The sequence below is a fragment of the Ovis aries genome, chromosome 13 (assembly GCF_016772045.2).
Source record: "Ovis aries strain OAR_USU_Benz2616 breed Rambouillet chromosome 13, ARS-UI_Ramb_v3.0, whole genome shotgun sequence".
Lineage (NCBI taxonomy): Eukaryota > Metazoa > Chordata > Mammalia > Artiodactyla > Bovidae > Ovis > Ovis aries.
The window spans coordinates 58,317,270-58,345,114 of record NC_056066.1 but is presented as its reverse complement, the minus strand read 5'-3'; the positions used below and the strand labels follow the sequence as shown (position 1 = coordinate 58,345,114).

At 46.4% G+C, this 27,845-nt stretch overlaps 1 protein-coding gene across 2 annotated transcripts; it reads right to left on the bottom strand.

Annotated features, from left to right (window-relative positions):
• On the bottom strand, positions 1–25,383 carry CTCFL (CCCTC-binding factor like). Of its 2 annotated transcripts, XM_027976437.3 has the most exons (11): positions 25,042–25,383; positions 24,820–24,945; positions 23,861–24,086; positions 21,804–21,974; positions 21,363–21,496; positions 16,327–16,447; positions 15,642–15,791; positions 12,111–12,271; positions 10,531–10,713; positions 2,666–2,786; positions 1–1,820 (listed from the first exon to the last, which is right to left on the bottom strand). In XM_027976437.3, the coding sequence occupies exons 1-11, from the start codon at positions 25,381–25,383 to the stop codon at positions 1,672–1,674; spliced, it is 1,884 nt and encodes a 627-aa protein (XP_027832238.1). In that variant the 3' UTR covers positions 1–1,671. The 2 variants fall into 2 exon arrangements, with proteins under 2 accessions (XP_027832238.1, XP_060252963.1); XM_060396980.1 differs by having other exon boundaries at positions 24,820–25,383.
• Between the last annotated feature and the right edge of the window lie 2,462 nt (positions 25,384–27,845).

Below are 27,845 nucleotides of genomic sequence, written 5' to 3'. Positions count from 1 at the left end.
TTTAAGTCAATTCATTTTATTGAGTTTTGCAAAAACATGTTTAAACAACAGTCAAAGAATAAGAAAGTACTACAGAAGTTCAAATAGATCCAACTGTAGCATACAGCAGAGCATGGGATTTAAGCCTTACTGTGTGATTTCAATTAATTCACTGTCATAAACTGAATATACTGTCTTTCCTGCTAGGAAACTGCTTCCATATGTTCACCGTACACGGGCCTTCTGAACTTGGTGTATTTTAACAGCAGATCAGCATTTTAAGAATTTGAATTTAGTTAGTTAGATGGGAGAAATTCTTTTACAGTGTGTATGTACATCAAATTGTTTATCAAGTCATTAGAAGGTACACTTTAAAAACCTTACAATTTTATTTGTCAGTTACATCTCAATAAAGCTAAAAAAAAGAATTTAGGGCCTATCAGTGATTTTAAAATATGGGAGGGGAAGAGTTCACAGCAAAAGCAGTTGCTGCGCTAAGAAGAAAAATATGACTCAGTATAAAGACTGTTCTTGTTTAGTTCCTGTCATGTTTGACTCTTTGGCAACCCCAGGGACTGCAGCCCAACGGGCCCCTCTGTCCACGGGATTCTCCAGGCAAGAATACTGGAGTGGGCTGCCATTTCCTTCTCCAGGGGATCTTTCCCACCCAGGGTTAGAACCTGTGTCTCCTGCGTTGACAGGCGGGTTCTGTACCCTGAGCCACATGGGAAACCCTCACTATAAAGATAGGCACTAGTTCATTTTAAGTAAAAGAGGCATTTCATGTGCTACTCAAATGTGGGAAAATTCAATTGGCAAAAGAGAAACACTCATTCTAGGGAGCTCTAAAAAAGTACACATTCTTTACACGTACACATTCACCTTATTGGATTTTTATGTTTTTTCTCTGCCAATTATTTAAAAAATATAGACAAGGTGTTTTAGCAAAACAAAAGGGTGACCAATTGATCTAGTAATTAATAAGCAATAATGGAATGTAATGGGGAGAGGGGTTTCATACATGCCAAAGAATGACACGAAGAAAGAATACAAAATCTAAAATCAAGTCTTGCTTATCAACTAAAGTAAAAAATTACTCATCATTTTCCAGTTTAAAGTTTCTTATTTCTATTCAGTTTTTAAAATAACATTAAGATATTTCATGTTGAATTTAAAACTAACTAAAAGCATTATATTTTATTATATTACTTTAAATTTTGCATTAAATTTTATGGAAAATTTATTTATATTTAAAAGATGGACATAAAAGTAGTCTTTAATGTTAAAACTCATAATATCGGAAATATCATGGGTGTGTACAATGTAACCTGTAGTTTCCCATGTTTGACACTGTTTGTTGAAGCACTAGTCTATACTATGATGGAAATGACTATGATGGAATTATCCAAAAATTATTGCTTGTTCATCATGGGGCACGTTGTCTGCATCAAACAATGAATTCATAGGTCTGAGGTTTTATCCTCCAATTCAGGATTTGGGCCCTTTATCAAATACCTGCAATGTTTTGCAACATCCAGTTGAAAATACGCAAACAATTCTCGGCACTACCACAAGCTCTAGAGAAAATTATGATAATTCCCTATGATGAATTCAATTGTTTCAAACACAGTGCTAAAACCTTGTAATTCTATGTAAGAATTCTGCGGCTGTGAGACTGAACCCTGCCTCCTCTCACTTATCCATCAAGGCCAGGATCATGTCGCAGGTCAGGTCCTCCTCCAGGTCCTCACCTTCGGTCTTGGCTTCTAAGAAGTCAACGGGCACCATCTCTCCTGGGTATAGCTCTCCATTCATGAGGGATACCTCCTCGGCTGTAGCTTCTTGGGGAAAAAGGCACAGGGTTGGTATATTTAAAATAAAGCCAAGAAATTAAAATTGATAGATGGTGTAACTGTATCTTGGAAGTGACTGCTGAATTTTTAGCACAGCAGTAAGCGCTTTAGAAAGCAATCCTTCCGTTTATAAAACAGTACAAATGTGGTGCTGGAGAAGACTCCTGAGAGTCCTCTGAACAGCCATGAAATCAAACCAGTCAATCCTAAAGGAAATCAACTGGGAATATTCATTGGAAGAAGTATACTTTGGCCACCTGATGCGAAGTGCTGGAAAAGACCCTGATGCTGGGAAAGATTCATGGCAAGCGAAGGGGAAGGCAGAGGGCGAGATGGTTGGATGGCATCACCGACTCAATGGACATGAATCTGAGCAAGCTCCGGGAGATAGAGAAGGACAGGGAAGTCTGATGTGCTGCAGTCCATGGGGTCACAGAGAGTCGAACACGACTGAATGACTAAACAATGACAACAACGTGGTCATTTGCTGTAGCAGCCCCAGGAGATGGACACGGTGGCCAGCAGCTCCACCAGGCCCAGGGACAGTCTACCAGAGTGGCCAGGGACGTCACCGCCTGGCTCACAGGTCCAGCCAGGACCCCATGACGGGGGTGTGGATCCACCAGGCCCCTAGGCTCATTCCTCTCCGATTCCATCATCACCCCCACTTTACCGGCCCACCCACTGCGGCCGCAGCAGCAACACTGCTAGGACCAGGCGCCTGCCCGGGTCGGGCACTGAGGGTTCCCTTTCACAGTAACTCCCAGCACCCAGGGAAATGGACAACCAGAAACCACTGTGGAATAAAACCCGATTGGTTTGAAAGGAGGTACCGTCTTCCTTGGCTGGCTCTCTTGGGCTGGCGGGCTTCCTCTTCATTGCTCTTTCTTTTTCCACGGTGGTCGGCTTTTCCTGCCCAGAGTTACATTTTTCCGAGTGTCTGTGCATGTTGCTCTGTAGGGGGGACAGGGAAACAACACAGCAGGGGGCACGTCATCGTTGCCAGGACCTGCCTGGAAAACCCACGGCTAAAGAGACAGGACGCAGGGAAGAGCGCATGCCTCACATAGTTTGTACAAACAAGACAACTTTTTAAAGGAGACTGCTTTCTGTTGTATTTAGGTCTAGCCAAAATCCAGCTCGTCTTTAAATATTTTAAAAATCATACGAATCAGTGAGAAGACAACATTTATTTTTCTGGACTGTTTTTACTCTATGAAGCAAGGCTTGAAAAATTCAATAGACTGGATCCCAGATTTTATGAAAATCAGTGATATACCATGTACATTTCACTGTGCTTTCAGCTTCCCCCTGGAAGCTATTAAGATTGTGCAACCTCTGGAGTTAAAAAGGCAGCTCAAAACTTTATATCAGACCTATTAACCATATATTTTTGTCAGCAAACACTCAGGATGATTTAAAATAAGTAAGAACACTTACACTATCTGACAAGTTCATAAACTAAAGTAAGATATTGGCAGCATGTCATTAAATACTTCCATTATATAAAACACGCCTCCTAATTTCCATTTTGACTTTGGTGTGGTGCTAAGGACCGTCCTGGTGTGTGGGGAGGAGGAGGGAAGATTCACACATCAGGGGAGGGGAAATATTATTTAAATTTCTTCCATTTTATGCTTAGCCATAAAATGCAGTGTTGAACACTGCTTCAACAGCAGACTTGAGTAGCTGGGACAGAAACTGGTCTGTGAAGCTGAAAATATTTACTTTCTGGCCCTTTACAGAAAAAAAGTGTACCAATCCTTGGTTAATAAAATGATAACGGATGTAAAACCAAGCCTTTTGGAGTCAAAGATTCTTCTGTGAATATGATAAAAGCAATGGCTTCACCCCCAGCAAAGTTTATAAATCTCTATCTACGACTTTCCAACAACGTCACGAAGTTCGTGGCTAAGGACCCCTGATACCAGTTTTGCATGAACAAAACAAAAACATCCAGCCTTTAAAAAGTAAGTGGGGTAAGATTTTAAGTAAACGTATCGATATCTGGGGCTTCCCAGATGGCGCTAGGGGTAAGGAACTCGCCTGCAGATGCATGAGACATAAGGCATGAGGGCTCTTTCCCCGGGTCAGGAAGGTCCCCTGGCGAAGGGAACGGCAACCCACTCCAGTATTCTTGCCTGGAGAGTTCCATGGACAGAGGAGCCTGGCGGGCTATAATCCACAGGCTCGCAAAGAGTCAGACATGACTGAGTGACTTAGCACACGTCAACATTTAGGGCCCAGAGAGCAAAGTGAAATAATACAACAAACATTCATGTCAGGGAAACGATTCTCAAGAGAGGAGGCCCCTGGTGCTCCGAAGCCAGAGTGGGGGTCCTTCCTGGGGAGGAAGGGGGGTGACATTCTGGCACCCACCCCAGTATTCCTACCTCGAGGAATACACAGGGTCCACTGTGTGTTAAAGACAGGAAGTCTGAGAATCACTCACTTTTGATTGGAGCATGACTGCTTTACAGTGTTGTTAGTTTCTGCTGTGCACGCCTGCGCGCTCAGTCACGTCTGTCTCTTTGCAACCCTGTGGACTGCAGCCTGCCAGGCTCTTCTGTCCATGGGATTCTCCAGGCAGGAATACTGGAGCGGGTTGCCAGGCCCTCCTCCAGGGGATCTTCCCTACCGAGGGATTAAACCCGCGTCTCCTGCATCTTCCACATCACAGGTGGGTTCTTTACCGCTGAGCCACCGGGTAAGCCTGAATCAGCTACAGGTGTACAAATATCCTCTCCCTTTTGGACTTCCCTCCCTCCCGCCGCCCACCCCACCTTTCTAGGGTCATCACGGGGCCCTGAGCTGAGCTCCCTGCACTATACAGCAGCTTCCTACTGTTAACCAGTTTACTCATGGTAGTGTATATATGTCAATTCCACGCTCTCCATCCATCCCACCCTCCCCTTCCCCTGCTGTGTCCACTGTTCTCTGTTACTTTTTAAAAATTAAATTGGAGTATCCAGATATGCTTTCATTTATTTAAACACAGTTTGGTGTTTTGTGTTTTTTTTTTGAGTAGTTTTACATTCTCAGCAAAATTGAGAGGGAGGTAGAGATTTTCTGCCCTGAAAATCCTCTGTTCTGTGCCTATTCGTTCCTCCATCAAGCCCAACCCTTGGAGGCCATTGATCTTTTTATTGTCCTCATAGTTTTGCCTTTTCCAGAGAGTTATGTAGTTGGAATCAGACAATCTGTAGTCTTTTCAGACTGCTTCTTTCACCTAATGAGCGTGTACAGTTCCTCCGTGTCTTTTCATGGCTTGATGGCTCTTTCCTTTTTAGCACTGAATATCCCACTGTCTGGATGCACTGTAGTTTATGTGTCCATCCACCTACCCGAGGAAGCCTTGGTTGCTTCAGAGTTGGGCTATTATGAGTAAAGCTGCTATAAACACCTGTGAGCAGGTTTGTATGTAAATATAAGCCTTCAGCTCCTTGGGGGTAAATACCAAAGAACAGGGTTGCTGGACTGTAATGTACGAGTAGAGTTAGTTTTGCAGGAAACTTCCAAGCTGTCTTCCAAAGTGGCTGCACTGTTTTACACACTTTCACCAGCAACGCATGGCAGTTCCTGTTGCTCCACATCCTTGCCAGCATCTGGTGTTATCAGTGTTCTGGACTTTGGCTGCTCCAACAGGTGTGTCGTGGCATCTCATTTTTTTTTAAAGTGTTAAACAAAATGACTTTTATTCCAACAAGCTATTATACATGTTTTGGTAAAACAGCAATTGTTTGAATTTGCATTTCCTTGATGACATATGATGGGGAATAATTTTTCGTAGGCTTATTTGCCATCTGTATAGCCTTCTAAGAAGATCATGGCATCCGATCCCATGACTTCACAGCAAATAGATGGGGGGAAAAGTGGAAGCAGTGACAGATTTTATTTTCTTGGGCTCCACAATCACTGAGGACCATGACTGCAGCTATGAAATTAAAAGATGCTTGCTCCTTGGAAGAAAAACTGTGACAAACTTAGTGTATTAAAAAGCAGAGACATCACTTTGCTGACAAAGGTCTGTCTAGTTAAAGCTATGGTTTTTCTAGTAGACATGTACAGATGTGAGAGGTGGACCATAAAGAAGGGTAAGCGCTGAAGAATTGATGCTTTCAAATTGTAGTGCTGGAGAAGACTCTAGAGAGTCCCTCGGACCACAAGGAGATCAAACCAGTCAGTTCAGTTCAGTTCAGTTGCTCAGTTGTGTCCGACTCTTTGTGACCCCATGGACTGCAGCATGCCAGGCCTCCCTGTCCATCACCAACTCTAGGAGTTTACTCAAATGTATGTCCATTGAGTCGGTGATGCCATCCAACCATCTCATCGTCTGTCATTCCCTTTTCCTTCTATCTTCAATCTTTCCCAGCATCAGAGTCTTTTCAAATGAGTCAGTTCTTTGCATCAGTTGGCCAAAGTATTGGAGTTTTAGCTTTGGCATCAGTCCTTTCAATGAACATTCAGGACTGATTTCCTTTAGGATGGACTGGTTGGACCTCCTTGCAGTCCAAGGGATTCTCAAGAGTCTTCTCCAACACCACAGTTCAAAAGCATCAATTCTTCAGCGCTCAGCTTTCTTTATAGTTCAACTCTCATATCCATATATGACTACTGGAAAAACCATAGCTTTGACTAGATGGACTTTGTCAATCCTAAAAGAGAAATCAACCCTGAATATTCATTGGAAGGACTGATGCTGAAGCTCCAGTACTTTGGCTATCTGGTGCGAAGAGCCGACTCGTTGGAATAGACCCTGATGCTGGGAAAAACTGAAAGCAAAAGAAGAGGGCAACAGAGGATGCGATGGTTGGATGACATCACTGACTCAATGGACATGAATTTAAGCAAACTCTGGGAGATAGTGTAAGACAGAGGAGCCTGGGGTGTCACAGACCGTGGGGTTGCAAAGAGTCAGACTTGACTTAATGACTGAACAAGAATGACAAATATCTTCTTCGGTGAGGTGCCTGTTAAAATCCTTGGTCCATTTTTTAATTGGGTCATTTTCTTATGGTTGAGTTTTAAGAGTTCTTTGTATTCTGGATAAATCTTTTATCAGATGTGACATTTGCAAATATTTTCTCCTAGTTTGTAGCTTATGTGCTCATTCTTTTGATATAGTCTTTCACAGAAGTTTTTAACTTTATTGAAGCCCACTGTATCAGTTATTTCTCTCATGGATCATATCTTTGGTGTTTTTTCTGTAAAGACATCACCATATGAAGGTCATCTGGAACTCTTCCCCCTATGTTATATGCTAGGACTTTTACATTTTTTTTTTTAACCTTTAAGTCTGAAGTCTGTGATCCATTTTGAGCTAATTTTTAGAAGAGTGTAAGGCCTGGATCTTTTTTTTTTTTTTGCATGTGGGTGTCCCATTGCTCCAGCATCATTTGTTGAAAAGATTATCTTTTCTCCAATGTCTTGCTTTTGCTTTTTCAAAGATCAGCTGATTGTGTTTTTGGAGGTCTATTTCTGGGGTCTCTATTCTGTTCCATTGATCTGATGGGTCTGTTCTTGCACCAATATCACACTATCTGAAGTTTTATTTTTTAATAGTTTTTTTATATTAAAAAAAGTTTATTCATTTATACGGCTGCATCGGGTCTTAGTTGCAGCAACTCAGGATCCCTTGTTGCATCCTGGGAACTCTAGAGCACGTGGCTCAGCAGTTGTGACACCAGGGCTGAGTTGCCCTGCGGCATGTGGGATCTTGGTTCACCGACCAGGGATCGAACCTGTGTCCTTAGCACTGGAAGGCAGATTCTTAACCCCTGGACTACCCGGGAAGTCCTTAAGGCTTTATATTATGTCTTGAAGTCAGGGAGCATCAGTTTCCCAACTTCATCTTTCTCCTTCAATATTGTGGGCCTTCTGCTGTCTCTGTAAACCTTGGAATCAGTTTGTCAGTAACCACAAAGTAACTTGACAAGACTTCGATGGGAACTGCACTGAGTCTATAGGTGACACCTTGATGATACTGAATTTTCTTACCCATAAACCTGGAATATTTCTCTACTTATTTGGTTCTTCTTTGACTTCATTCATCAGAGCATTCTTCATTTCTGTTACAGTGTCATTGATCTCCAGCATTTCAGTTCTTAGGATTTCCAGCTCAGCTTACATGGTATGCTGCCTATTTTTTTCTGTTAGAGCTCTTAGCATATGAATCATAGTTGTTTTAAACTCCTGTCTGATAATTCCAAGGTCCCTGGCCCTCCTGATGCTCACTCTCTCTTCAAATTTTTATTTATTTATTTTTGCTCTTTGGCATGCCTTGGAATTTTTTCTTGTTAGCCGGACATGATGTACTATATAAAAGAAACTGCTGTAAATAGGCCTGGGCTTCAAAATCACTGTGAACAGTGACTGCAGCCATGAAATTAAAGGCCGCTTGGAAGAAAAGCTATGACAAACCTAGACAGCAAATTAAAAAACAGAGACATTACTCTGTGGACAAAGGTTCATATAGTCAAAGCTATGGTTTTTCCAGCAGTCATGTACAGATATGAGAGTTGGACCATAAATGAGGCTGAGCTCTGAAGAATCGATTCTTTTGAACTGTGGTGCCTGAGAAGAGTCGAGAGTCCCTTGGACTACAAGGAGATCAAACCAGTCTATCCTAAAGGAAATCAACTCTGAATATTCATTGGAAGGACTGTTGCTGAAGTTGAAGCTCAAGCTCCAATACTTTGGCTGCCTGATGCGAAGAGTCAACTCACTGGTAAAAGACCCTGATGCTGGGAAAGACTGAGGGCATGAGGAGAAGGGGGTGACAGAGGATGAGATGGTTGGATGGCATTACTGATTCAAAGGACATGAACTTGGGCAAACCCTGGGAGATGGTGAGGGACAGGGAAGCCTGGAGTGCTGCAGTCCACGGGGTCCCCAAGAGTTGGACACAACTTGGCGACTGAACAACAACAACAAATATTCTGTCAAATGGATGGGCAGCATTTCATCTGTTTGTTAGCTGATGGACATTTGGGTAGTCTCCACTTCTTAATGAATAATGCTGTTGTGAACGGCTATGTAGTCATAAGTTTTCACTTCTTTGGGGTACATGACTAGGTGTGGAATTGCCAGGTTACACGGTAACTTTATGTTTAACTTTTTGAGGACCTGCCAGGCTATCTTTCAAGGTGACTTCATCATTTAAAAATTTCACCAGTAGTGTATGAGGGGTCCAATCTCTGCACATCTTTATTATCTTCTTTGATCACAGTTATCCTGATGGCTGTCCCATGGGGTAACTCACCGTCCTTCTGCTTTGCATTTCCTTAGTGAGGAATCTTTTCACAAGCCTGTAGTTTATCTGTATATCTTCTTTGGAGAAATGTCTACTTAGATCCTTTGCCTGTTTTTAATAGGATACTTATCTTTCTATTACTGAGCTGTCAAAGTTCTTTATATATTCTAGACACAAGTGCCAATGTGCTTGCTTGAATAGGAGGAAAAGTTTCCAAACTTCCGATTTTATGTTCTGAAGGAGTCTATGAGGCTGACTTATTCTTTCCTCTGTTTCCCTGTGGCTTCTTTACAATTTTAACTCAGCATGAATGACACTGTTTCTGGAGCACTGCCACTGCTTCTGTTTGAAATTCTGAAGTTTTAGCTTAACACTCTAAAACTGTCACATGACACTACCCAAACACACAACGACCCTACCATCGTCTCTTAAGAGGAAAGACAGTTTCCTCCATAAAACAGTCAAATTCAGATCATTTTAAACTTTTATAAAGTTAGAGTGAAGCTTATATCATATCTAGGTTTCTGGCTAATCATCTCTGGTGCTTTTAAAATGTCCATAAATGGACACGTTTTTCTTTCAAAAGGGATTCATCCCCCATCCCTGGAATAGGGCCTGAATTATGTGATGCATTTGCAATGAATTAGGGTCGTGTCACTCTGGAGACTAGGGGACAAAAGGCACCATGGCTTCCTCCTTGCTATCTCTCACTCGCTCTGGTTATGAGGATACTTGAGCAGCCCAGCGGAGAGATCTATGCGATCAGGAACTGTGACCTCCAGCCAATAGCTGCGTTGAGGGCGCCAGCTTGGAAGTGGTCCCTCCAGCCCTCGTCAAGCCTTCAAATGACTGCAGCCCTGACAACATGCTGATTGGGACCCATGAGAGATCCAGAGCCAGAACCACCCCAACTTCCTGACCCACAGAAAATGAGACAGGACAGATGCGGGTTGTGTTAAGCCAGTACGCTGGGGATAATTCATTATGCCATAGATAACTAACACAACATCTAAAAAATGATAAATAGAAGAGTAAGCGTATTTCTCGCCATGGTACCAATGGCACAAGTCTAAGAATATCTATAAAACGTATGAAAAACAGCATTCTCTCTATGAAGTAGCCTAAATAGAATCCACAAGGACAATTCTTTAAAATGTTACCTGAGAAGCAGGGGTTCTTCAGTCTGAGGACTCCCTAAAGCCATTTGCAAGATTCTGTCTGCAGGATTGCCTTTTTCCACAGAAGGGAGACCACACATTTATATAAGATTTCCAAGACTTTCGTGACTCCAAAAAACTAATAACCACTTTCCTAAGGCATGACAGATGCTATCTTAAATCCTAGCAAGTTTCTATAATCGGGTTTAAACTGCCTGGGTGTGACACTGTGCCTGGGGGATCCCGGGATCTTTTCAAGGAGGATTTATTGTGACTTGAGTAAGCTTACCCAGCGGGAAAAACCTTTGCCACACTTGGGGCATTCGTAAACAGTCGGGACGAAATTGGTATCGTGGTATTTCTTGAAGTGCACATTTAGAAGCTGCTGCTGTCGGAAACATTTATTGCAGGTGAGACAGACAAACGGCTTCTCTCCGGTATGGGTACGTATGTGAACTGTCATATGACGTTCCTGGAAGGCAAGGAAAACAAACAGGCTTAGCTACTGACGATTTGTTAGTATCAGGCATTATTTATTGTGTGCGTTTAGTTGCTCAGTCGTGTCTGACTCTTTGTGACCTCATGGACTGTAGCCTGCAGAATACTGGAATGGGTTGCCATTTCCTCCTCCAGGGCATCTTCCTGGCCTAGGGATTGAACCTGCATCTCTTGCACTGCAGGCAGATTCTTTCCCGCTGAGCCACTGGGGAAGCCCCATTATTAACTGCATATCTTTCCCCCCTCCTCCAAAGACGTGTGCATTTTTAAGAAAAAACAAAGCCAATGCATTCTCGACACAGCCCTACCGTGGAAGCAGCACAGTATGGCCTCTAGGAAGCGAGGTCTTACCCGGTCCTTGCCCCCAGGTTACCACGTTCTCACGATTAATCCCAGCAGGTCCTTCCCTCCCGGGGGGATGAGGCAGACCACACTTAAAAGAGTGAAATCAATTTGTCTCCAAAAGAGCTCATGTAGCTGCAGCCTCATTTCTATAACTATTTGCCATGATCCGAGTTTACAAAGAGCAGACAGATCCTGCAAACTTGAAAACCTATCGTTAGAGTTTCAATTCAGCGGCTATTTGGGGGTCGAAGGAACTCAAGCATCTAGATGTTTTCCTGGCTATTACCCGATGGTGTTACAGCTAATCTCCATTATCGATTTAAAAGCACAGTGGTGAAAATCACTGTTCTCAGCAAAGAAATCACCAGAAATTTTAACTAAGATTTACATGAGTAACTCATTTGGGGAATCAAGACAAAAATATAGATTCTACATGCTGTGGGACAACTGAGTTGACGTGCTGCAACTACTGAGCCTGGGCACCTAGGGCCCCATGTGCCCCAGTGAGAGCCCACCGCGAGGAGAAACCCAGGCACTGCAGCTAGAGAGCAGCGCCCAATTTCCGCAACTTGAGAAAGGCCACACGCATCAGCAAAGACCCGGCACAAGCAAAAATAAGTAAATTAATCAAAAAACAAGACACACAACAGTCCTGCTTGGTGTGGCTGCTCTGACTCCCGTTTGGGCAGCCCCACTGCCTTTGCACCATCAATGCCAACGTCACATAGCGAAAGGGCAGAGAGTGTGTTGGCAGCATAACTACTTAATGACAGTGACTTTGACCTTATGCTTCTGATTGGCTTCAAGGACCTCAAGGGGTCTGTGAGCCACACTTTTGAACCCACACTGTGAAAACAACTCTTGGCTCATACACAGCTGTCTTTTGGCTATTCTGAATAGTCTCTTTTATGGAAGGCATGATTTTCCAGAATATGTTCAAAGTGAAAGGGAATCCCACTCCAGCCCTTCCTTCTTCCCTCTCCCCCTGGCCCCCAGCACCTGCCTGGAGTCCCTGATACACAGTACCTGCTTGCAAGCGTAGCTGCAGTATTCACACTTGAATCTCTTCTCATTTTTGTGAGTCTTCTGGTGCTGGATAAGGGTGTAGCGATCGTGGAACACAGCAGGGCAGTAACGGCATTTCATCTCTGCAGTTTCGTACGTGTGCAGGTTGCGCAAATGGACACCTAAAAGCATCATGGAGCATCATATACAAGAAGTTATTTTCTGTGAGGTCAATTTTCCCCTACTCTTCAAGTAGAGTTTCTCAGCCTTGGAACTACAGGCAGACCTCAGAGATACTGCAGGTTCCCTTTCAGACCATTATGAGAAACCGAATAAAACAAATATTAATACATGGATGTTTTTGCTTCCCAGTGCCTATAAATCTTATGTTTATGCTAGGCAATCATCTGTAAGTGTGCACTAGTGTTGTGTCTAAAAAACTAGATGCATGCTTTAATTTAAAACTACTTTACTGCTTTAAAAAAATGCTAACTGGCATCTGAGCCTTCAGCAAGTCATAATCTTTTTGCTGGTGCAGGATTTGAAATATTGTGAGATTTATACCAAAATGTGATACAGAGACAAGAAGTGAACAAGTGTAGTTGGAAAAAAAATGGTGCAAATAGACTTGCTTAATGCAGGGTTGCCACAAATGTTCAATGTGTAAGAAACACAGCATCTGAGGAATACAATAAAGCAAAGTGCAATAGAATGGGGTCTGCTGGTAGTAACACTTGGAGCTGGCTGATGTCTTCCTGGGCGGGGTGGGGGCGTCTCGGTTGCCGCAGGATGTATGTTTAACAGCCTTGCTGGCCTCTACCCTCTAGCACCAGTCGCATCCCTTCCTCCCCAGGGTGATAACCAAAGTGCCTTCAGATACTGCCAAATGCCCACCTCCCCAGCCATAAAGTCATTCTCAGCTGAAAACTGCTGCTTTAAGTGCAGTGTACTGACATCTCATGCTAATATTCTTTCTCATGGAGTTAAGCACATAAGGTAGGACATATCGGACCCAACATGTTCATTAAACAAAGCACTTGGAGAACCTTACTATGTGGGTGGATTTTTAGGATAATGTTAAGATGGTTTTACGTGAATGTCTGTGCACATGCTGATTGTGTCTGACTCTTTGCAACCTTATGGACTGTAGCCCACCAGGCTCCTCTGTCCACGGGGTTTCCCAGGCAAGAATACTGGAATGCGTTGCTATTTCCTTCTCCAAGGGATCTTCCCGATTCTAGGATAGAACCCGTGTCTCGCGTCTCCTGCATTGGCAGGAGGGTTCTTTACCACTCTGTTGCCTGCTGCTGCTGCTAAGTCGCTTCAGTCATGTCCGATTCTGTGAGACCCCACAGACGGCCTCTTACCAGGCTTCCTGGTCCCTGGGATTCTCCAGGCAAGAACACTGGAGTGGGTTGCCATTTCCTTCTCCAATGCATGAAAGTGAAAAGTGAAAGTGAAGCCGCTCAGTCGTGTCTGACTCTTAGCGACCCCATGGACTGCAGCACACCAGGCTCTTCCATCCATGGGATTTTCCAGGCAAGAATACTGGAGTGGGGTGCCATTGCCTTCTCCCTAGGATGGTTTTACGTAGCAAAGATATAACCTCTGCAATTTTTGCATAATTTTAAAATATATATATTTATTTGGCTGTACCAGGTCTTAGTTGGGGCATGCAGGATCTAGTTCTCTGATCAAGGATCAAACCTGGGCCCCCTGCATTGGGATCTCTGAGTCTTAACCACTGGACCACCAGGGAAGTCCCTAGCCTCTGTATTCTGACTTAAAAGCCCAGATGTTCTGTTAGATGTCAATCTTCTGATTTTTCCTATGTCGTAATTGACAGACACTCTAAAATAATTTCTTGTCAACTGAGTCTAGTGCGAGTTGGCTTTGTGATCCTTTGTGTCAGAGGCTACACTAAAATCAACAGCTGCTGGGTGGAGGTACACACGTCAGGTGTGCCAACGCAGTCATTTAAAGAGCTTGGTATCTCCTATAGAGACAAGAAGGAAGGCTGAGCTTGTTTATAGAACATCTCATGACATGTATGGAGAATGTCACTGACTCAGATGGGCCATAGCCTGTATTTCTTGGTGGTGGTGTCGAAAATGTCCCTTCTTGGCAACTGGTCATGGTTCACGCCCTACAAGGTCCCACTGGGCTGTGTTTTGCAACTGACAAAGATTTTGAAGAAAAACAAAAGCTAAGGCTTCACTAAATACCTTTACCCTTTCAGGAATGTTTTCAAAATAGTGACTCTCATCTCTAGAATTTCTCTGGGCAAACTGGAGACTCTATCTCTGCTGGCATATTCTGAGCATCACAGGGTTATGTTTTAGGAAGAGGACAGAGGCAGTGGAAACTGAGGGACCAGGAACCCTGGAACAAAGGAGAGAGGCTGGCTCGCTCACTCTACCTGTCCCCCACCCGACACCAACTACAACCAGTTTCCCCCGAAGCTGGCATATGACCCCAGCTCTCAACCTGGCACTCAGACGTGCTCAAGGTGAGTCCTCTGTTACGATGGTTTACCTGGTCACAATGTGGATTTCATGTCACAGGAAGAGGACTGTTTCACTGAAGCAAGTTCCTTATGGAAAGAACCATGTCTCGCTTCTTACTTTTGTCCCTTTAGTTCCCAGAACTTTTCAGGGTCACAGTAGGGTGAGTGTCACTGGACAGGACACTGATAAAAGATTCAGAACCTGCAACGAGGCCATGTCCTGGCATCCTGGTCACTGGACTCTGGGGTAAGTTCACTTTCTGTATCTGATCCCCTTCGTCATTTGTGAAAAAACAGACCCAATACGGAGCCAAATAACACCTGGAGGGAGCCCATTATGAGCTCAAATGCCCGCGAGAGCGCATCTGTGTACCTAGACAGGACCTGGACCAAACTCTGAAACTGCAATTATGCAATAGAGCCACAAGATGGCACCATAGGAGCTCTTAAAAAAAAAAACAAAACCAAAAACCAACAACAATCAAGGAGAAAAAACAAAAAAACCCCAACTCAACCCCAGGAGCAGTTCTTGAATCCTACTGCCTCCCTGGCATCAGGCCCAGGGCTCCTCAGGTTTCCCAGAGCTGCACACAGTGCAGCCAAAAGAAGTCAGTAGCACTGACATGTAAACGCTATCATGTGTAAAACAGATAGCTGGTGGGAAGCTGCTGTGTGCAGTTCAGCTCAGTGCTCTGGGGTAACCTAGTGGGATTGACCTGGAAGGGTGGGATGGGGCAGGGTGGGAGAGAGGCTCAAGAAGGAGGGGATAGATGAATACATATAGCTAAGTCACATTGTACTGTAAAGCAGCTATGAAAAGTGGAAGTCTTCATGGCTCTGTTATATTCAAGTCTTGCAACCCCATGCATGAATACTGGAGTGGGTTTCTGTTTCCTTCTCCAGAGGATCTTCCTGATCCCAGGATTGAACCCAGGGCTCCTGCATTGCAAGCAGATTCTTTACCGTCTGAGCCACCAGGGAAGCTCAAAGCAACTACACACCAATGAAAAAAACAATAAAGGAAGTTCCGGACGCCAGACACTCACGCAGGTCGCTCTTCCTGGCGATGATGGTGGCGCAGTGTGGGCACTGGTACTTGGGGACATTCTCGCTGTGCTTCTGCAGGACGTGCATCTTCATGGTCCCGCTCTGGGTGAAGCGGGCATGGCAGATGTGGCATTCGTAGGGCTTCTCCCCTGGGACACGGAAGACAACAGTGATCGTCTGCTGAGGTGCTCCACCCCGAAAACCCTGGTGCTCCGCAAAGGACACCTGGGACTGAAAGCCTTTCTTTCCCCCAATATTCCCTTTTCAGCTCCTTCATCCTACGTCTGATTCTCCAAAGAGCACGAAATTCCTAAATCAAGCCAGACAGCATCATGTCCAGCTGTGGACAGTGGGCCAGAAGGAGCGACTCTCCTAACATCTGGTGGCTGCTCATGGTTCAAGGCCCACGTGTGCCCGTGTGCTCAGTGGCCCAGTCATGTCCAACTCTTTGCGACCCTGTGGACTATAGCCCGCCAGGCTCCTCTGTCCATGGGATTCTCCAGGCAAGACACTGGAGTGGGTTGCCATGCCCTCCTCCAGGGGATCTTCCTGAACCAGGGATGGAACCCGAGCCTCTTGTGTCTCCTGCGTTGGCAAGCGGGTTCTTTACCACTAGCGCCCCCTGGGAAGCCCTCAGAGAAAGCAACGCATTGCCTATTTGGCCTTAGCAGGAGAGACTCCCACCTGAATGTGTTCTCATATGCCGCTTCAGCTTGTAGGTGTCTTTGCTGGCATAGCTGCAGAGGGAGCACTGAAAGGGGCGCTCCCCCGTGTGCGAGCGGATGTGGCGCTTCAACTTGCTCGCCTGGTAAACAAATGAAAGATATTTATTGCAATGGAAACGTCAAACCTGCGGACTCTTGAATAAAGCAGCATTATAAAAGATATGGAAATGAGTCCAACGTTAACATCAGAGCCCATTTCACACCCCGGAAAACACGCTAAGCCTTTCATTTTCCTTTCTGGGTTGGATGGTGTCCTTCATCTGAGTCGTGTGCTCTGAGATCCTCGGGTGACAATGAGAGGGAGGACAAAGAGACTCTCACCTTCAGCTTCGCTTTGCAAAAGAAGATGGAAATCCAGACGCTCAGAGCAAACACGATTTTATTTTCATTTCTAAGGCAACATCCTCTCAAAAGTGGCAAAGTTTAGATTATGCTGCAGAAGCGCACAGGCCACAAAACTATTGTTTGTGTAAATAGAGAAACTTGAAACATGAGCTCTTGAATGGACCTGCGTCTGTTGGAGGCACTTCCCAGCTCCAAGTCCTGTGGACCCTAAACAGCCCAGGGATGGAGGAAAGCCTCCTTAGAAATGAAGAAGAGGTTCCAGGGACTTCCCTGGTGGTCCAGCGACTAGGACTCTACGCTCTCAAAGCAGGAGGCCCAGGTTCGATCCCTAGTCGGGGAACTGGATCCCACATGCCACAAAGCGCAGCAAAGAGTGAAATAACTATCTTTTAACAAAAGAATAGGTTCCACTGCCATAGGTTCCGTGGCAGTAGTTTCTCCATGAGAAGTAACTTAAAAAAATTATTTTATTCTTGAATGCCTTGGGTCTTTCTTGTGCACAGGCTTTTCTCTCGTTGCAGAGAGTGAGGGCTCCTCTCTGGTTGTGGTGCACGGGTTCTCATCGCAGTGGCCTCTCTAGCTGGGGAGCACAGACTCTAGGTGCTCAGCCTTCAGTAGTTGTGGCGCATGGGCTTAGCTGCTCCATGGCATGCGGGATCTTCCCAGATCAGGGAGTGATCGAACCCGTGTCCCCTGCATTGGCAGGCAGATTCTCATCCTCTGTACCACCTGAGAAGCAACTTTTAAGTAGAAGAAAAGTAACATATAAGTAGAAAAAAAATACACTACATTCTAATTTGATTAGAATGTATGTACCCTACTCAGTTAAAAGGTAGACACGCCTCTCATTTGATCTTTTTTTTTTTTTTGCCTATTTTATTACCTTCAAGAACTGTTCTTACACTGTAATCACTTATTTTGGGCCTTTATCTACCTTTAGTAGAACAGAAGGTGATCGCCTGGAATACAGATGTCAGAAATCCCTGAGCAGTCTCTTTGTAATCTTAGGAGGGCTGCACTGGGCTGGGTTCCCTAATGTGCGGCAACTATACACAAGCCTGAAGAACATTCTAGAACAGGGGAAGACTTGGAAAACAAGAGCCAAACCAAAACAATTCGGCTTTTAGATTTTCATTTTTATTTATTTACTTTTGGTTGGACTGGGTCTTCGTTGCTGTGGACAGGCTTTCTCTAGCTGCAGTGAGTGGGGGCTACTCTTCATTGCAGCATGTCGGCCTCTCATTGCAGTGGCTTTTCTTGTAGCAGAGCACAGGTGCACTAGGCGCACGGGCTTTGGGAGTTGCGGCACGTGGGCTCAGTAGTTGTGGCCCACGGGCTTGGTAGATCTGTGGCTTGTGGGATCTTCCCAGACCAGCGATCGAACCCCTGCACTGGCAGGCTGATTCTTTATCCACTGCACTGCCAGGGAAGTCCCAGCTTAGATTTTTAGAAGAAAAAAAGATAACTTTGAGTGTACCAGAAAGCAAAACAAAAAGAACTTTTAAAATCATAGCACAAAAGGTTTGATAAGTTGCACGGTGTAAATGATCAAAGAAAAGTGCTAGTCACATAGGCGTGTCCAACTCTGTGATCCCATAGACTGTAGCCTGCCAGGCTCCGCTCTCCATGGAATTCTCCAAGCAAGAATACTGGAGTGGGTAGCCATTCCCTTTTCCAGGGGATCTTCCTGACGCAGGGATCGAACCCAGGTCTCCTGCACTGCAGGCAGATTCTTTACTATCTGAGGCACCAGAGAAGCCCATCAAAGAAGGCTGTGTGTAAACCTTCTCTGGACAGCTGTGAAAGTGAGGATGGGGAGAGAGGGGAGTTCAGAAGCTGCTATACCTGTACCCCAGCCTTACTCACTCCTGCTGGCACTTGGGTATAGGGGTGATGTCAGGGAGGGGGCTTGGGTTACTCCTTCTTAAAGCAGACCAGCATGCTAGACTTCAAAAGTGCGGGAAAAAAAAAAAAACACAAAAAACCAAACAACCCAACAACAAGGTGATGGCAGCAGCAGAGGGTCGGGGTTGAGGCCAGCTCGAGACGGGTCTCAGCGAACCTGGGAGTATGTGCTGAGAACTGGCAGAACAGCAACCAAAAGTCTACACCACATTTACGACCTTCAGATGGCTTCATTCTGTGAAACCCCGCATTTGTGTTTTTGAAATGGAGCAGGAGCCTATACTTCTCTGGTGGCTCAGACAATAAAGATTCTGCCTGCAATGCAGGAGACCCAGGTTCGATTCCTGGGTTGGAAAGACTCCCCGGAGAAGGGAAAGGCAACCCACTTCAATATTCTTGCCTGGAGAATTCCATGGACAGAGGACCCCAGGGGGCTACAGTCTATGGCAGTCCCAAGGAGCCAGACCCCTGAGTGACTTTCACTTTCAGGATCCTATGGTCCTTGCCGTGGCCCCGTGCAACTGATGTTCTCTGCCTGCCTTTTGTGTGGAAAACTTTAGTCAAAGAGTAAGTTCAACCAGAGAGCGAGAAATGCTGAAACAAATGAAAAACCAAGTGAGAAGAGACTAAATAATAATGATGTTTTCATTAAGCATAGGGAAGGACCTTTAGTTCTTTTTCAAGGGCTACAGATAATATTCTGGGCCATATCTTGTGGACTAAAACACTAAAACACCAGGTGGAAAAGTTAACTACATGAAGACCAGATGGCACCCAGGACATGAGATGCCACAATTCTGAGAAATGGCCTCAAAGAAATGGGAACAAAGGGATCCTGGAACTGAAGATTAACTGTACCTGAAACAACCAAGATGATGCTGGTCCAACCAGTGATGACCAATTTGAAGATGAGTGTTACAGATGACTGCTGTTTCTGCATGTAGCTCCCTGCTGCCCAACTCTGTCTATAAAGGCTCTCACCCTCTGCTTGTTGGGGTGGGGGGAGTTGGCCTTTGGACAGATTTCCGCCACCCTCTCCCTCAAGTTGCTGGTGGTGGTGGTTTAGTCCCTAAGTCGTGTCTGACTCTTGTGACCCCATGGACTGTAGCCCGCCAGGCTCCTCTGTCCATGGGATTCTCCAGGCAAGAATACTGGAGTGGGTTGCCATTTCTTCTCCAGCGGATCTTCCCAATCCAGGAATCAAATCTGGGTCTCCTGCATTGCAGGAAGATTTTTTACTGACTGAGCTATGCTGGCACCTGAAATAAAGCAAACTTTCCTTTCCACCAACCTGGCCTGTTCATTGGCTTTTGAGTGGCAAGCAGCTGGACCGCACCCCCACCGCCGCCCCACACTTTTGGTTACATTTTCATTATACAGTTACAACCTTTAACTCAGATGAGAAACAATTTTTAAAAATAGTAAGAGCAAAAAAGAAAATTATTTTTGGAATCAAATTCGGACACTGTCTGTGAAATTTCCTAGTTGATGAAACACAGTTGCATCACTACTGCATTTAAACTTTCACTGTCCCCTTTGGCTTAGTTGAGTTCGAGTGTCTTTTCCTTGCTCAATGGGCTCAGGACCCAGCATGTGCTGTACTGGACGGCAGAGTCCTTAAAACTTGCAGAAAAGTGACATTCAAAAGTAACTGTGATCCACTGGTTAAGAATCCGCCTTGCAACGCAGGGGACACTGGTTTGATCCCTGGTCTGGGAGGATCTCACATGCCACCGAGCAGCTGGGTCTGTGAGCCACAACTCCTGAGCCTGTGCTCCAGAGCCTGGGAGCCGCAATTACTGAAGCCCACACCCCCAGAGACTATTGTTTCCAAACTACAGAGTAGCCCCCACTTGCTGCAACTAGAGAAAACCTGCAGGCAGCAGTGAAGACCCAGCACAGACAAAAATAAATAAATAAATAATTTATAAAGTAACTGTACTCTTCTGCTGTCCTTTCCCTGAGAATGAGCTCAGTTTTCTGGGATGTATAAATAAACTAATCTAGTAGAAATGATATGATAAAACTGAAGATTCAAAAAGGTGGTCTTCTGTCCTTAAGAACAGAAATGGCCATGTTTAAATCTTTAAGCAAGTTGCTTTGCATGGAACCGGGTACCACTGAGGAAAGCTCAAAGATTTCGGCAAAAATTCAAACCGGATCTGTGTTCTGTGTTAGAGCAGATACATTTTGATTTTGTGGAATGAGTGCTACACGGAATGCTGGGTAGAATGTTTAAACAAATATGAGAATTATTTCTCAAGGGCCATAGATTACTTGTAATCTGTACACCATAATATATTACTTTCACTGCTGCTGCTGCTAAGTCGCTTCAGTCGTGTCCGACTCTGTGCCACCCCACAGACGGCAGCCCACCTGGCTCCCCCGTCCCTGGGATTCTCCAGGCAAGAGTACTGGAGTGGGTTGCCATTTCCTTCTCCAAAGCAGGAAAGTGAAAAGTGAAAGTGAAGTCGTTCAGTCGTGTCCGACTCCTAGCGACCCCATGGACGGCAGCCCACCAAGCTCCTCCGTCCATGGGATTTTCCAGGCAAGAGTACTGGAGTGGGTTGCCATTGCCTTCTCCAATTACTTTCACTAGTTGGTGTCAAAGAAAAAAAAAAAAGAAATCATGTTTTAAAAAAAATTAAATTTAGAAACGAGAACGAGATATTGGAAGAGATTCTATTACCAGTTTGATTTACAGAAACTTCTTAATAAGACACTACGTACAAAGAGTGAACTTACTTCTACACTAGCGTACTTGCACACGGAGCATTTAAAGGGTTTCTCGTGAGTGTGTTTATAACGTCTATGCCGGACGAGTTCTCCACTGGTGACAAATGCCATGTCACAATCAGCACACTTGTGGGGCCTGGTTCCTGTAAAATCACACAGTTTATTCTTTCAAACAAGATTTAACCACAATTTATCTAGGCAATTATAACGTATAATACTCAGTCTCAAAATGATTTAAAAATTCAGAAGAGGCTCTTTAAACCAAATGCTCCGGAGAGATATGAGAAAAATCTCTGGACCATCCAATGTTTTGAACCAAAGTGGAAGAAAAAGAGACAAAACTAAAGTCTAAAAAAAGACACCATTTTTATTTAGAAACAGGTAGATCTGCCTTCTTACGCAAGTCTCAACACGCATCCTGCAAGGGGAACGGCCCCCTCAGCTGTTTACCTGTGTGGGTGTTGACATGATTCCGAAGGAGGGTGACTGTACGAAAAGCTTTCAGGCAAAGGTGACACACGTGGGGCTTTTCAGTGCTGTGAATTTTCACATGACGATTGAGACTCGAAACTCTAGAAGAGGTGAACTTGCAGAAGCTGCAGTGGAAGGTTCGTTTTACTTCTGCAGGAGGGAGAGACAACACTGATGTGTTTGTAAACATTTTCCTTTAGGTGCTCAAATTCCACTTAAATACATCAAAGTAACTTGGCACATCTTTTTTTTTTTTTTTTTTTAACCTAACGTGGTGACCCAACAAAAGACACTCCATGAAAACGGTAACCAAAAGAAAGCTGGGTGGCTATACTCATAGATGAAATAGACTCTGACAAAAACTGTTACAAGAGACAGATAAGAACGTAATGTAGGGCTTCCTGGGTGACTCAGGGGGAAAGAATTCACCTGCCAATGTAGGAGACATGGGGTTCAATCCTTGATGCAGGGAAGATTCCACCTGCTGCAGAGCAACTAAGCCCAGGAACCACAACTACTAAAGCCTGCATGCCCTGGATCCTGTGCTCTACAACCAAAGAAGCCACCACGATGAGACGCCTGCACATCGAAACGCGAGAGTATCCCTGCCCTGCTGCAACTAGAGAAAAGCCCTCGCAGCCAAAAATAAATAAGCAAGCATTTTTTAAAAAAGAACATAATAGTAAAAGAGTCAAATCATCACAAAGATATAACAATTACAAACACATGTGCACCCAATAATAGGTCCCCAAAATACTTGAAGCAAAAACTGAAAGAATTGAAAGCAGGAAGAGAGCCTTCAATAGCAGTTGGAGACTTCAACAACCCACTTTCAACAATGAAGAGCACACCTAGGCAAAATATTATCAAGGAAACAGGAGACTCAACACAAACCTATTTGACAGAATAGACTTCTATGAACATTCCACTCAACAAGAGCAAAATATATATTCCTCACAGGTGTATATGGAACCTTCTCCAGGAAAGACAATAGGGTAAACCAGAAAACAAGTGTCAATTAATTTTAAAAGACAGAACTAATCTGCCCTTTGACCATCACAGACTGAAGTCAGTAATCAATAAAAGAAAGATATTTGGAAAATTCACAAATATAGAGAAGCTAAACAATACACTCCTAAAGGACCAATGAGTCAAAGAAGTTGCAAATACTTTGAGATGATGCTAACCACAAGTAAGAAGGGACAGTGGTGGCAGTGTGGTTTTCTAAACTCAATCACTTTTTAGCCCTGACCAACTGTTGCTAGTAGGAGGAAACAGCCAAAGGTAGCCAGATACAGCTTTTTATAAAAGAGCTAAAAGTTGAAATTTCAAGGGTGAAATCTCTTGATTTAGATAAGAGAGAAACTAAACTTTTTAAAAACCTGAACAAATAAATTTTGAGGGCCAGGTTTATCCTCTTTCCTAGCTTCACCTAAACATCCCCTCCCCTTAGAAGATGTCTTGGCTGCCCTCTGGGTATCACTCTGTCCATCTCCCAGCACTGACACACTTGCTTGGGTCTCCGTCAGACCTCCCAACCCCCAGGGGTGCAAAGTAGGCAGCAGATGGGGCCCAGGCTTCTATCTGTTGCTTTGTTTAGTCGCCAAGTCATTTCCAACTCTTTGCAACCCCATGGACTGTACCTGCCAGGCTCCTATGTTCAGGGGATTTCCCAGGCAAGAATACTGGAGTGGGTTGCCATTTCCTTCTCCAGGGCATCTTCCCAACCCAGGGATCAAACTCGCGTCTCCTGCACAAGCAGGTAAATTCTTTACCACTGAGCCACCTTGGAAATCCAAGCTTCTATTTAAGTGCACCTAAGTAGAAAGGGAGTCTCTGTACTATGCTTTTAAAACATTTGATCACAAAACGCAAAACTATTTTGCATTTGATTCACAATATAGAGTTCAAAGTTTCCTGCCATTCTGAAAACGACTAAAGCAACCACTACAAACTCAAATTGCCCTCTCCTCTACTAAAGGGAATCAGTTGCCCTGTTGTTTGCAGAGCTTCTTGCACCAAGTGAACTGGCCTACCCTTTGCCTTTTTTTGATTTTTCGTGGTGCTGGGTTTTTCAAGGTGTGCTTGACCCGGTTGAGGTTTCTCTTTTTGTTCTTCCATATTTAAGTTTGAAAATGTCAGAACAATTTCATCTCTTCCTTCATCTCCTGGCCTTGCTTCCACAAGAAAAAACTGCTCTTCTGCTTTTTCACTGAATCCACCTTCAGCCAGCAGCTGTTCCTCTTCCTGACCTTTCTGGAGCTAATGCACAAAAACAAGTATTCAAACAAGTACAATACTGTTAATTACAGCCTGGTTTAACTCTTCACCTTGATGAAACCATAAAATCCACAGAGGAAAACATAAAAAAGTACAGAAAATTGTCCGTTGCAACCAAAATGCTTAAACTGTAATTATTAAGCATCAAGGGTTTGAATGGAACATTAATACAGTTTTAAAACTCAAAGGATCTTATCATATTCTAATTAGTGTAACTTCTTAAACTCTAAATAAACTGCACAAGTTCCTCCATGATTTTTCTGGGACATATCTTTATTGTAACAATTTAATCTTTTATTTTGGATGTGGACCATTTTTAAAGTCTTTATTAGATTTGTTATTGCTTCTGTTTTATGTTTTGGTTTCTTGGCCGTAAGGCATATGGGAGCTTAGCTTCCAGGGATCAAACCTGCAACCCCTGCACTGAAATGAGAAGTCTTAACCACTGAACATCTGAGAAGTCCCTGTGTTTAAAATACAAAATTTAAACTGCTTGTCCATATATAATATTGCACAAGTTAGTTGCTCAATCCTTTCCAACTCTTTGCGACTCCATGGACTATAGCCCGCCAGGCTCCTCTGTCCATGGGATTCTCCAGGCAAGAATACTGGAGTGGGTAGCCATGCCTTTTGAGGGATCTTCCCAACCCAGGGAAGGAGAACTCTAAAAAACAGTTTTCTGGCTCCCCCTTCCTTTTCTTAAAACCAGGTGTACCTTTACGGATCCAGTGCTTTCTTCCAGGTTCATTGCAGACTTGCAGTCTTCACCGGCCCTGGTCACATTCTCCTCCAGAAGCTGAAACTGCATCACCTCCATCTCCTGCAGCGAGTAGACCTCCTCCTGGACATTGAGGACACACTGGTGCAGGCTCTGCTGGGCCGCCTCCTCGAGCCACACCAGCGACTGCACCCCACCACCGGCCTGGCTCACCGTCACCTGCATCTCGTCCTCCTGCTGGGGATCCAGCCAGCTCAGGTCCTGCAGTTCAGCCTCTTCCGAGGGGAAGTGCACGGTCCGCAGGGTCAGGATGTGCCTCTCGCTCTCCTCTGGGGCAGCCAGCACCAGCTCTGGCACCTCCTCCAGGATCGTGGTCTGGAGGGGCCCTTGAGCACTCTCCACCTCCAAACCCGCAGAGCCCGACTGTTCCTTTACTCCGCACACCCCATCATTGTCAGTTTCCTCTTCCTCCTCCTCCTGCAGGGCCCTGTCTGGTATCAACTCTGGTTCTTTGATTTGGGTGAACTGCTCAGGGGGGACAGAGAGCTCAGCCCCTGCCATTATGACTCCGCCTCTGTCAGAGAAAGAAGCAAGCCTGTCTGGGTGGGCACAGTGGGGGGTTCAGCCTAGTAGGCTTTGGGGCTGATCAAGGCCTGATAAGGTTCCAGCCCCCAAAGACTTGGGGGCTCACATGGGTCAGGACTAAGTTAACTCAGCCTAGGCTGAGAAGGGGCTGAGGCTAAGCAGGATTTAGGCTAAAGTAGATGTTTGTCTAGAAAATTCTAGAACCAAAAGATTTGAGCCTGGGCAAGCTTTCAGCAAATGCACATTCCAGGCCTGGAAGGCTTGAGACTGGCCAGGCTTTCAGCAAATGCACATCCCAGGTCCAGAAGGGTGGCTTGAACCAGCTTTCCACCAGGGCACAATTACAGACTGAGCTCCCTTTGAGCCATGGAGGCTTCAGGCCTAGGGCCTCTACCCACGCAGCCCTGGCCTTCAGGCCTCAGGCTTACCACATGCCCCCTCCAGGCCTGGGGCGTCGTTCCCTCCCTGGACCACCTCTGCCCGCTTGGCTCCTCCATGACTGGGCCCCTCCCCCACCTCTCTGGTGCAGCTCCCGGGAACCTTTCCCGCCATCCCGCCAACTCCCACTCCCGCGTCCACGCGGAGCAGCTCCTCCTCCAGAGGAGGCTGGAGTCTGGCCCCCCTGGGAAGGATCCTCACCCAAGAAGCGTGGCCTGGACGCGCAGCCCGCTAAGTCCATTGGAATCCGCCTCGTGCCGCATGCTTGCAGGCCACTGCCTGCTGCTGCCAGCCGACTGGGTGCGAGGGTCAAAGACGGCAGTGCGCAGGCGCAGAGTGGGAAAGGGGGGGCAGCATGCAAGGGGCGTGGCCTGGGGAGAGGATGATGGAGGAGGCAGAAAGTGAGGGAGAGGAGGTGAGAGCTGCCGGGGAGCTGCAGGTAATGCTGAGACGATGGCCAGTGGGGATGGATGAAGGGAGAGTGGAGGGGGACCTGCAAAGGGAACTGAGACGGGGCAGCTGAGGGGGTGGCGTGCAGGGGGACCTGCAGGGGGCGCTGAGACCACGTGGGGGATGGATGGGGCGGAGAGGAGGACCTGCAGGGGGCGCTGAGACCACGTGGGGGATGGATGGGGCGGAGAGGAGGACCTGCAGGGGGCGCTTTGCGACCACGTGGGGAGATGGATGGGGGCGTGGAGGAGGACCTGCAGGGGGCGCTGAGACCACGTTGGGGGATGGATGGAGGGGTGGGGGGGTCCTGCAGGGGGCACTGAGACCACATTGGGGGATGGATGGGGAGTGGGGGGCACCGACAGGGGGCGCTGAGAGACCACCAGGGGAGATGGATGGGGGAGTGGGGGGATCTGCAGGGGCTGCTGAGAGACCACGAGGGGTGATGGATGGGGGCGTGGGGGCACCTGCAGGGGGCGCTGAGACCACGTGGGGGATGGATGGGGGCGGAGAGGAGGACCTGCAGGGGCGCTTTGCGACCACGTGGGGAGATGGATGGGGGCGTGGAGGAGGACCTGCAGGGGGCGCTGAGACCACGTTGGGGGATGGATGGAGGGGTGGGGGGGTCCTGCAGGGGGCACTGAGACCACATTGGGGGATGGATGGGGGAGTGGGGGGCACCGACAGGGGGCGCTGAGAGACCACCAGGGGAGATGGATGGGGGCGTGGGGGCACCTGCAGGGGGCGCTGAGACCACGTGGGGAGATGGATGGGGGAGTAGAGGATGACCTGCAGGGGGCGCTGAGCGACCACCGAGGGAGATGGACAGGGGAGTGGGGGGGACCTGCAGGGGGCACTGAGAGACCACGAGGGGAGATGGATGGGGGGTGGGGGGCGACCTGCAGGGGGTGCTGGGACCACGTGGGGAGATGGACTGGGGAGTGGAGGATGACCTGCAGGGGCCACTGAGAGACCACGAGGGGAGATGGATGGGGGAGTATAGAGGGTCCTGCAGGGGGCACTGAGAGACCACGAGGGGAGATGGATGGGGGCGTGTGGGGGAGACCTGCAGGGGGCGCTTAGAGACCAGGTGGGGAGATGGATGGGGGAGTTGGTGGAGGGAACCTGCAGGGGGCGCTGAGAGACCATGAGGGGAGATGGATGGGGGAGTAGAGGATGACCTGCAGGGGGCGCTGAGCGACCACCAAGGGAGATGGACAGGGGAGTGGGTGGGACCTGCAGGGGGCGCTGAGACCAAGTGGGGAGATGGATGGGGGAGTGGAGGGCGACCTGCAGGGGGCGCTGAGACCACGGGGGAGATGGATGGGGGAGTGTGGGGGACCTGCAGGGGGCACTTAGAGACCAGGTGGGGAGATGGATGGGGGAGTTGGTGGAGGGAACCTGCAGGGGGCGCTTAGAGACCAGGTGGGGAGATGGATGGGGGAGTGTGGGGGACCTGTAGGGGGCGCTGGGACCTGGGAGACGATGGATGAATGGGGCAATGGGAGAAAGTAAAGAATGAAGTGAAGTGAGTTTTGACAGATGGAGTG